The sequence below is a fragment of the Monodelphis domestica genome, chromosome 2 (genome assembly GCF_027887165.1).
Source record: "Monodelphis domestica isolate mMonDom1 chromosome 2, mMonDom1.pri, whole genome shotgun sequence".
NCBI lineage: Eukaryota > Metazoa > Chordata > Mammalia > Didelphimorphia > Didelphidae > Monodelphis > Monodelphis domestica.
In genome coordinates, this window is record NC_077228.1 from 338,369,489 (window position 1) to 338,381,586 (window position 12,098).

Genomic DNA, 12,098 nt, shown 5'->3' on the forward strand with positions numbered 1-12,098 from the left:
ACTGGGTAATACATGTGTCATTGTTGAAAACCTATTTCCATATTATTCATATTTGCAATAGAGTGATCATTTAAAGTCAACATCCCTAATCATATCCCTAAATTACATGATCAATCATATGCTTTTCTTTTGCATTTCTGCTCTCATAATTCTTTCTCTGGATATGGATGGCGTTCTTTCTCACAAATTCCTCAGAACTGTCCTGGATCACTGCATTGCTGCTAGTAGAGAAGTCCATTACATTAGATAGTAGTCTCTGTGTACAATGATTTCCTGGTTCTGCTCCTTTCACTCTGCATCAGATCTTTCAGTTCAGCATTCCTTTCAGCACAATAGTATTTTTCCATTACCATCAGATACCACAATTTGTTCAGCTATTACCCAATTAGAGGACCCCCCCCCTTCATTTTTCAATTTTTGCCACCCCAAAGAGCATGGCTATAAATGCTTTTGTACAAGTATTTTTCTTTATTATCTCTTTGTGTTACAAGCCCAGAAACCACATGTCTTTCTCCATTCTTACCATCACTTAATGCAGAGGTTCCTAAGCGTTTTACATAGTGGGTCAGTTCACTGTCCCTCAGACCGTTGGAGGGCCAGGCTATAAAAAAAATCTATGAACAAATCTGTATACTGCTGTCTGGGATAGCGGAGGCTGCAGCACTGGCTGTGATGGGCCTGCCACATCTCGCACTATACTGGGCAGCAATATACACTGTGCGGAATCCTCTCCCCCAGATCGCTGCTCACCATGCTGATGTCTTCCATTGTGCAGCCACATAATCCTTTGCCCAGTGCATCATTCTTATTCCGTTACTCTCAGAACAAGGGGCCACAGAAAGGATTATGTCACCACAAGTAGTATTGAACGTGAGTGACGCTGAGCTTTGCAGTGCTGCCACATACAGTACTCCTCTCACCGACCACCAATGAAAGAGGTGCCCCTTCTAGAAGTGTGGTAGGGGCAGGATAAATGACCTCAGGGGGCTGCATGTGGCCCACGGACCATAGTTTGGGAACCCCTGACTTAAGGAGTTATGCATCTCTAATGGGGAATATGCTACTTCTATTGTACTCTGCCCTTGTCAGAGCATTTCTGCAGCACTAGAGCCAGTTTTTGGCACTACATTTAGGAGAGTGTCATTGGAAAATTCGCTGAAGAAACTGGGGATATTTATCTTGGAGAAGAAAACTTAGAGGGGAAATTATAGTTGTCTTTAAGGTTTTGAAAGAGCTTAAAATATTTAAAATATTTGGAGAAGAAGTATTAGAATTGTTTTGTTTGGCTTCAGAGGGCAAGAAAATAAAAAAATCGTAAGAGGGATGAGGAAAATTTCCAAATAAACACTATTTTAAGTGTATAGAAGACCTGGGTTGAATTCTGTTGTTGGGGGGCAGCTGAGTAGTTCAGTGGATTAAGAGCCAGGCCTAGAGACAGGAGGTCCTAGGTTTAAATCTGGCCTCAGACCCTTCTCAGCTGTGTGATCCTGGGCAAGTCACTTGACCCCCATTGCCTAGCCCTTACCACTCTTCTGCCTTGGAACCAATATGCAGTAATTAATTACAAGAGGGAAGGAAAGGGTTTAAAAGAAAATTCTATTGTGCTCTTAATTACTAGTATGACCTAAAAGAAAGTCATGAATTCTTGGTGGCTCCAGTTTCTGTGTTTGGGCCTTAATTTACTTCCTCATATTAGATTAAATATTCCTTAAAGCCCTTTTCAGCTCTACATATATGATTCCATGAAACAGAGTAATTTGAAAGGAGAATGAGTAGCTTTGAGAACTACTATATTTTTTTCAGTAGTCTTCAAGTAAAGGTTAGTTAACTGGTCACTTGTTAACATTGCTGTATGGCAGATTCTTATTCTGGTGTGGGTTAAACTAGATGGACTCAGGTCCTTTACACCTTTAAAATTCTGATCTCATGACTTTTTTCACTGAACCATACATAGAATTTGGTTTTGCAAATGTCCATAGCACTTAATATGTAATATTAAGTATTATAGAGGTATCTGTATTTGTGTCCTATCCTACTGCTGAGCTCTAAGCTCTAGGTGACAAGGACTAGGTACATTTGAACTTTGTCATCTCCAACACCTAGCAGAGTAAAGTATTGTATCAAAACTATAAAAATGGTAACAGTTAGGTGGCTCAGTGGACTGAGAGTCAGGCCTAGAGATGGGAGGTCCTGGGTCAAACTTAGCCTCTCATAATTCCTATGTGTGTAACCTCGGGCAAGTTCCCACTGCCTAGACCTTTCTGCTCTTCTGCCTTGGAACCGATACACAGTATTGATTCTAAGACAGAAGGTAAGAGTTTTTTTAAAACTCCAATATAAAATAATTGATGAAACCAACATGTTACTAAATTACTTCCTATCCTCTAGTGAAAGATTTTACCTAGATGTCAGTTGAGCCTATCTATTAATACTATTACATGGAAATTAGGTAAAACAGTTGCATGGCAAATTAAAAAGTAAGAGGTATTTGAAATCACAAAACTTGGTTTAAGAATCAACTCTGACATAGTAGAATGTATATCAACTGACATATACAAGAAAGATATTACAATCAAACATCTGTCAAGACTGTCCTCTACTAAAGCAAATAAATATTTATTATTTCATGGGCATTATTTTAGTCATCTACCCTAAAATAATGTAGTTATTTTTAATTAATATATGTGATCCCTAGTTGCTAAAAAAAAGGGGGAGAATAAAGGGCTCAAAAACTGCCATGAAATATATTTTGAAAGATCTCATTATCTCACACACACACACACTCTCTCTCTCTCACTCTCTCTCTCTCTCTCTCTCTCTCTCTCTCTCTCTGAACAAAAGCCTGCAGAATGGGGGGGGGGGGGAGAGCAGATAACTCTTTAATTCATTCAAAAGTGTCTCAATTGAAATCTAAAATCTGATGTTGCTTCAAAACCCAGCTGTTCTCTCACCCATAGAAACTTTAAACAACATGTTGGCAGCTGCTAGTGCTGAAACGCCAATGTACTAATAATGGATGCCAGCACTAAAATTCTTATAGACAGTGTATATTTAGATTTTGTAAAAATGAATTAGGAAAAAAGACAACTGGAAAAAGATGTCAAATTTTATTTTGTTTTCTACATTCACATTCTCTATTCTGATAGAAAAAAAAATATTAGCCATGGGGAAATATAATTAGAACTAAGGAACATGTTCTTTTGAAGACTTGTGCATAGTAAAACAGAATTTACCATGTTATGAAAGTTATAAAATTCATCTCACAATAGCAGTATTTTATCAAAGATGTTATGTGAATTTAAAAAGTGAGATGATTATTAGTTTTACACTTCCATAGGATTGAGTTGAGGATAAAAAAAATTTAATAAGATTAGTTTTTAAAAGTCCATTTTGATAGTGCCTTTGTTTTGGTCAAGTAACTTATAGGAAAAAAAGAGCTGTTGTATATTATTTATCAACTGCCCACAATACATAAGTCAAGGGATAAATAATTACTTTATATTTGGGTTCTGAGAGAATTGTTGTTTTTGTATGCAATTTACTGAGGCATAGGAGAAAGAAGTGAAAAAGGCATCATAAAATAAGAAGAAAGAAAAAGGAAGGAGGGGGAGAAAGTTAGGGAAAGAAAAAAAGGTTTTGGAACAAAACTGCCAATGAACCATGACTGCCTGCCAAAACAGAATTTCTTACATTTCTTCACAGTTGGAGTATATTTGGATTCTTCTAAAAATAAATTAATGGAAGAGGAAGAAGGCATGTAAGATGCTACAAATTACATCAGTAAATTCACAAATTCACTGCTAGGGCTGTAATGAGTACACATGATAGCGATGGACTGGATCTAACAGAGACAAATCTAATTAAAAAGTGTCTGAAAAGAGAAAATGGAAGAAACTTGCCTATGTGTACCCATTTAGATAACACACTAAGTACTTATGGAATAAAAGAATATCAATAGAGATGTTTAAGAATTCAGAAAAGACAGCCAGCAACAAAATTCAAGAGCTCAGCTATCTAGTACTAATCAGTTTCCTCATTAGTAGCGTGTTGGGCTAAAAAGACCCTAAAGTTCTTTTCAGTTCAAAGTCTATTATGTATTTCTACTTAAAACCTGATGGTGCAACAAATATGTTGTTTTTTAAATTTTTCTGTAGAGATATTGTTGAAGAGATTTTTATGTCATACCCACTTCATAGATTAATTCAATTCAGTTTTATGAAAATGGATACCTTTGTAAGGTAAAAAGTATTCATAAAAATTATGCTTGATTAAGAAAGAAGATGTAAGCATATGGCTACCAAATAAGAGTTAAATACTTTGTCATTTTGAAAAGCTGGACAATTTTATAAGTAACAGGTTCTGATTTCAGTTGTTCAACAATAAATGTATATATGTAATATGTTAGTATAAGTAAAAGGTTAATTCTTGATTGATTTGAGAATTGAATGATTGTTAAGAAGGTAACAAAGCTATAGCTATATACACCAACTATCTCAACTTGAGAGTAAAGACCTTATATTATGATACATATGTTGGATTTAGCTTTTAATTATAAAACAAATCTTAAGATTTCCTCCTATTTAACTATTATTTCTCATATCCATTGTGGGGATTTCCCCCTTTAATTTCCAGGTTCTATGTTGCCATTTACCACATAAATATAAGCTTGGAAAGAGTGAGTGGCAAGGTAGTTAATCTACTTTGTTACTCAAAGAGGCTAAAACTTTGTTGCAATATTACAAAATGTCACAATCAAAGTCATTTGAGAAACATGTTAATGCATAAACAGTTTATATTGAGTAAAACTATTAAAAAGTATCATATATATATAAATATATCCATATATTTGAGGAAAGAAATATCTTTAACTAAAATATGTTGTCATAGAACAAAATCTAATTAAAAGAGCATAAAACTATTATCAGAAGGCAAATAAAATTCTAAGTAAAATTAGAAGAGGTTAACCATTGATAGAGAAAATTAGAAAAGGAAAAACAAGAAAATAATGAATTCTAGGTGCAGGGAGAAGAATAAAAAAATAAAAATGAATCTAATTGTTAAATATACTGAGCCTAAAGAAATCATTCACCTCATTCTCAGTTCCCACATCGAGGGTAACAGGCAGACATTCTTCAGGATTCATCCCTCCACAGGCAGTATACAATGCCAGTTTACCAACAGGAATGCCCATTCCATTGCAGCCAAGATCACCTAAGCCAAGGATCCGTTCTCCATCAGTTACAACAACAGCCTAGAGAAAAACAAAACAAAACAAAACTATATATGCTATAAATAACTATTTGGAAAGTCTAATATACAGTTTAATCTTCATTCTTAAAATACAGGCACGTATCCAACCAGTACAATGAAATGCCAGTTTAAAAGTATATCAAAGTTGCTGATAAATGTGAAAATAAACCTCTCATGGCTAGGAAGTCATGTAAAGTAACAATTTTGTCTATAATAACTTAAGAAACAAAAGAGGATATAAAAGAGGTCTTAGAAAGACTGACAGATCAACATCCAAGAGAAGGAAATAGAGAAAAGGAAAGAGAAAGTGTTGGGGGGTAATATGGGACACAGTAGTGAAAAAGGAAGTAGGGGGATGCAATTTAGAAATTAATATTAAAACTCAAAACTTCCTTATAAATTGATATGATTCGAGTGGATCAAGAAGACATCTGTAGTTCTTCCAAAGACTTTCCAAAATATGGATACTCAAATTTAACAATTAGTGGTCCAATAATTTGAATAAGGTTTTTACTTTATTTTTTCAATTAATTAACTTTTCTATTTTTTAAACATTACCAAGTAGTTTTGTCAAATACTGCTTTATAATATAGTATAGCTTGATCTTCTTCACTCCTGATTTCTTTTTATTGATTGCCTTGAGATTCTCAACCTTTTGTCTTTATAGAAAAAATCTGTTATTATTTTATATACATCTATATATAATAACCTTTCAGTGGTTTAACTGGTATAGTATTTTAAAAATAAGTTAATTTATACAATAGCATCACTTTTATCGTATTGACATTGTTCAACCATGAACATATCTTCACTTATTTAAGCTGTTATAGTCATATAATTTTTTAGTATATCTGGTAGGTGAACTAAAAAATTTACAACTATTTTTATTTTTTAATGTTCTTTCTAGGTTTTCTTATTAATATACAGGAAAAGTTAATGATTTGTGGGCTTATATCTTGCTATTTTATTGAAGTTATTATTTCAATTAATTATGTAGTTGAATTCTAGGATTCCATATTGCATTGTTATGTCATCTAAAAATAGCAATAGTTTGGTTTTCTCTTAAGATCATAGTGTAAAATAAATACTGTGGCCCTTTTCTCTCAGAGTCAAGCCTAATATGTTTCAGGATTCCAGGGCCCTATGAGGGGTTTACTGTCATTGGATCAAGTCTAACCATGTTTAACTATGGTGTCATCCATTTTAATCATATCTTTTTTTAAACAAAAAAACCATTATGTTTATTATTTGAAATCATTATTATTCCTCCTCCAGCTTTTAAAATTTTATCTAAAGCACAACTGCTGCTTCTACTCTAGCTTCTCACTTAATTCTGTATGAATCTTTACATTTCAAGGTATTTGCTTACTATGTACATAATGCTGAATTTTTCTTTCTAATCCATTTTGCCACTATTCTTTTACTTCATGGGCCCCTTTCATGTCTATGATCAGTTATGTCTTTCCTCCACTGTATTTCATTATACTGTTCTTTGCTTCCTTCTCTACCCCACTACTTCCTTTTATGAAGAAATAATGGAAAATAGAAGAAAGGTAAGATCAACAGTTATTGCTAAGTCTTTTCAGTTATGTCCAACTCTTCATCATCTGGTTTTTCCTCATCTGTAAAATGAACTGGAGAAGAAATGGCAAAGCACTTCAGTATCTTTGCCAAGAAAAAACAAAATCAGGTCATGAAGATCAAGAGAAGCCATCTATCATTAGAATGGTCTGATCTTAATCACTTTCTTCTTTTCCCTTCATCCAGCTAAAACTCAGTTGCTGTGTCCTATCCTTTCTTTTTCTCATTTTCCTTTTTAATAAACATATTCAACTTTTCAGATGATTTTTGTTTTGTTTGTGATTATTCCCTCTACAACTTCCCCCTCTCCTTTCTAATGTTTTCTTCCCTCTCCCTGACTACCAATTTTCATGTTTTGATATTGCTTTTAAATATAGCCAGAATGTATGTATGTGTACACTTGGGTAAAGAGAGAGGATTCCTCTCTCTCCCTAAACAAGTAGAATCTCAGAAACCAGTATATGAGGTGCTCCAAGTTTGTATCCTTTTTCTGGTAGGTAGCGCAGTGGATAGTATTGGACTTAAAGTGAGAAAGATCTGAATTTGAATCCTGTCTCAGATATTTAGTAGCTGTGTGTCGGCTATTTATTTTACCTCACTAATAGTATTAATTTTCTGCCTCATTTCTTTCCTAGTGTGTTTCTTCTTCCTTCTTTTTCTTTACTCTTGAAATCTAGCAAAATAGCATAAAATTCTACCTATGTCTTGAATTGTTGTTGTTTTTTTTTCCTGCTTTGGCTCTTGAGGATTGTGATATCTTAAAGGAATAATGATCTTTCCCTTCCCAGAATAAGGTAAGTAATTATCATTTAGTCCCTTCAAGTGGCTTATATATATAGTTACTTTTCTAAGTTTCTCTAGTTTCTTGTATTTGTTTTTCAGAAATATTGTTTGTCTTATCTCACAAGAATGCTTAAACATTCTTAATTCTATATTATAGGTCAATTTTTTTACCTTTTAGAATTATTTACAGCAGTATAGGATATTATTCTTTGTTAAAAGGCATTTTCTTTAGACTTTTGACATATCATGTTCCAAGATTTTCATTTCTTTTATATAGTACCTTCTAGATCTTATGTAACCTTGACTGTGATACCTTGATACTTGATCTCTCTTCCTGTCTACTTCCAGCATTCTTAGCTGAACTTCTATTTTCATTTTCCATCATCTGTTCTTGCTTTTTCAGTTGGAATAAACTGGAAAATGTTTTCTGAGTTGAAACATATACATCGGGCTAGACATGTGCAATGACCCTCTTGTTGATAGGAATCTACCTTGCTGGGATGGCACAGTTACTCTTCCTTTATCTCCAGATCTGCCTGACCTCTTGTGAATTCAGGACTGAAACATAGTTACTAGAGTCTATCACCAGATTTATTAGTAGTAATAGTAAACCTAATGCGAACTTTAGGAATTTGCTAGAGTATGTGGGAGCTGAAGAATGTGCCCCACATTTGTGCAGTCATCTTGATTGAAAGTAACGGTAAATATGGTCTTTCTAAAGTAAAAGATGATTGACTAGTTTCCAATAAATATACACTGGTGTCTTTAGCTAATTAGCTTCTTTTTTTCTTCCTCATCATGATTATTTCTATTTATGCACCATTTTAAGAGTTTCCTATACTTCTTAGACTAGATTTTCCAGTAGAATTTTTGTACAGATAATCTTACCATTCCATCCTCTGTGCTTATTCAAAATTGCTCTCCAAAAATCTAGGATACAGATTTGACTCAGACTCAATCCTGTGTTTCTTTATTCTATTACAAATTCTAAAAAGGAAATTCTTCCCAAATCTTGTTTTTTCAGCATTCTGCTCATTTATTTTTGAAAGTATTCAAATATTTAATTTATTTATTTGTTTTTTAAAAGCCCTTATCTTCCATCTTGGAATCAATACTATATATTGGTTCCAAGGCAGAAAAGTGATAAGGGCTAAGCAATGGGGGTTAAGTGACTTGCCCTGGGTCACACAGCTGGGAAGTGTCTGAGGATAGATTTGAACCTAGGACCTCCCATTTCAAGGCCTGGCTGTCAATCCACTGAGCTACCCAGCTGCCCCCTACCCATTTAATTTAGGTTGTCAGTTTTACGGGCACAGAATTGGGCAAGAAAAACACCAAATGTCTTGTATTTCTTCTACACTACAAAGTCAGTTTTTAAAGTTTTAATATTGGTAAATTTTCTTCTTTATTTATGAAAAAATATTAACTAATGGCTTATCTATTTTACTGTTTCGCTTTCTAGGTTTTACTAATTTAACTTTTTTTTTGTTGTTTTCAAACTCCCCTCTTTGAGGATTTCTATTTTGGTATTTAATTGAAAGTTTTTCATTTATTGGTTTTCTAATTGTTGTTTTTCTCCTAGTTGCATGCTCAATTCATAGATCTGCTCTTTTCCTCTTTTATGGTTAAAAACATAAAGATATGAATTTTCCCATAAGCACTACTTTGGTTGTATTCTAAAATTTCAGTGTGTCATGTCATTGTCATTATCTTTATTATTTTAAATAAAATTTTACTGATGTTTTTCTATATCTTATATCTTAGATATATTATATCTAATATTCTTATATATTATTTCTATTTCTTATATTTGAAAACATGGGCAATGTAAAACCATCTCTGTACTTTCCTCCCTCAATGAAGGTATCTCTGCAATTGAATCCTACTTGGTGTTTATAATTTTGTCACATTTACTTTTCCTTTTATAGTATATCACTGTTCTTTTCCATTTCCATTGCGGTAGTTACTGTGTATATTTTCTTGGCTCTGTTTATACTACTCTGCATCAAATAAATCTTTCCACACTTCTCTGTATTGACCACACATATCTCTAATAACATAACAATAGTCCATTAAATTAATGAATCACAATTTATTGAGTTATTCCTCATTTAATGGAAATCAATATTTTATAATTCTTTGCTATTACAAAAGGTGCTGCTATAAACAAAAAATATAAAAGGTATATAGAGAGACTTTCTTATTTAACTCAAGTAATGAAGTCTCTGATTCAAATTGTTTAGATATTTTAGTAACTTTATTTTCAGAATTTCAATTTACTTTCCAAAAATATTTGTTCTATTTTATAGCTTCACCAACAATATATTAGTATGCCTATCACTCCACAACTGCTTTAATACTAATTATAATTATCTTTAATGAAATTAATGACTGATTTGTTCTTTGATTCATCTATTTTTTAGAATTAAGTTACTTTCCCATTTTGAATCTTTGCTTCAAAGGCACTTTACTGAATATGACTTTTATTGCATTATGTCTATTAAAAGATGTACTTAATACTCCTACTTTTTCTACATTTGTTAATACACAGTCAAATTTTTTAAGATGCCATATAAATATGAGAAACAGGTATTCTATTTGTATTCCCATTTAATAGTTTCCAGAGGGAAATATACTTAACATTTCCAAATTTCTATTCAAATCCTTCATTTCTTTTTGTTATTGTTGTTGTTTAGATTGATCTTGGTCTAAGGGTTAAATTGAGGGTCAACATTATTATAGTTTTACTACCTATTTCCTTCCTATAACTCATTGAACTTTTCCTTTAACAATTTAGATGTTATGACATTGGGTGTATATATATTTAATACTAATATTTGTTCAATGTCTGTGGAGTCTTTTAGCCAAATGAAGTTTCTCTGTTTAATTTTTAATTTAAGTTTAGGTTTATTTGTGCTGTTGCTTCATCTGAAACCATGATTGCTACACCTGGTTTTTTAACTTCAGCTTTAGCATAAGATTCTACAACAATCCCTTATTTTAACTCTGCATGCATTTTTCTATTTAAAGATCCATTCTGCCCCTTGCAGGATTATAATGAATTTTATTAGGTAAATTTTTTCTTAATTATAAGCTTAGATCTGATCTTCTGTCTCCCAGAAATTATATTCCAAGTTCTATACCCCTTTTCAGTGGTGACTACTAAACCTGGACTGTGGCTCCTTGACACTTTTATTATTTCTTTCTGTTTGAATTATTTTTCTTGGATTTTATTGTTCTTGGATTTTTATTATTAAAAATTAAAATATTCCTTGGAGTTTTCATTTTGGGGTTTCTTTCTATAGGTAGTCAGTAGAAGTTTTCAATTTCTATTTTGGTCTCTCTCATAGAGAACTGGTTAGTTTTCTTTTATGATTTCTTAAATTATGTCTAGGCTCTCTTGTTGGCTATGGCTTCTAGGTAGTACAATAATTATTAAGTCATCCCTTATTGAAGTGTTTTCCAGGTCAGCTATTTTTGCTAAGAGATAAGCTCCTGTTTTCTTCTATTTTTCAAGCTTTTGAAATTGTTTTAATATTTCTCAATGTCTCAAGGAGACTTTAGTTTCAATTGTCAATTCTAACACTCAAGGAGTTATTTTCTTGGACAAGATTTTATACCTCTTTTTCCAAGCTGTTAATTTTATTTTCAGATCTTTTCCCCATAATTTCCACTTAATTTTTTAAATTATTTTTAGCCCTTAAAAAAACTTTTGCTTTAACTCTTCTGGGAATTTAGTTTGAACTTATGCTCAAACTGCATTTTCTTTAAGACTTGCTTGTAGAAATTTTCAAAGCATTTACTTCTAGGTTTGTGTCTTGAGCTTCCCTGTTGCTACAATAGTTCTTGGGGGTTTGGTTAGCAGAGAGGACTACCATATCTGGTAAGAGGGCCTTGCTGAGCCCTTTTCATGGTTGTTCATCTACCTTTGGTGTCTATCTGCCACCTAACTTTTACTTATGGCTCTAAGAAGCTGCATGTACAGTGGTTATATCCCAATAAAAATGTCTCAGCAGATGGGCTTTTAAACCAAGATGAGGGTAAACTACAGTTCTCAAACCCATTGGTAAATTAGGGGGATGTCTACCCCAAGCATGTGAAGATTGCCCCTGCAGAGAATGAGTAGGTGAGAAAAATTTGTTCTGAAGGCCATGAAGGTGGCAGAAGCAGGTGAGGTGGAGTACCTAGAGTTTGGTTAGACATTAAAGATGCTGAGGTCATGTACTGCATCCTGGACCATGGCCAGTTATCCTAACTTTTGTCTTGTCACTGAACTTTGATGACTGTGGAAGAGAGTAAGGCTAATGACTGTGCAATACTGCCTCACTTAAGTCTAAATTATGCCCAAGTCAAGACAATACCTTGGTGTCATTAGTCCTCTTTGAAAGCAAAGGACAAATAATAATAGCTCCTATAGTGGGATTATTTTTCTATCTGACCTAAAATTTCCTTTCACATCATCCTGCTGCTTTCACATTCAGGCC

General features: G+C 33.1%; 1 protein-coding gene across 1 annotated transcript in view; it reads right to left on the reverse strand.

Moving 5' to 3' along the window:
- ME1 (malic enzyme 1) overlaps nt 1–12,098 on the reverse strand; it is a 289,390-nt gene that overhangs the window by 146,252 nt on the left and 131,040 nt on the right. Inside the window, exon 5 of the mRNA XM_001375732.5 lies at nt 5,090–5,251. Within this exon, the coding sequence (XP_001375769.3) occupies nt 5,090–5,251 (162 nt within the window). The remainder of the gene's footprint in view (nt 1–5,089; nt 5,252–12,098) is intronic.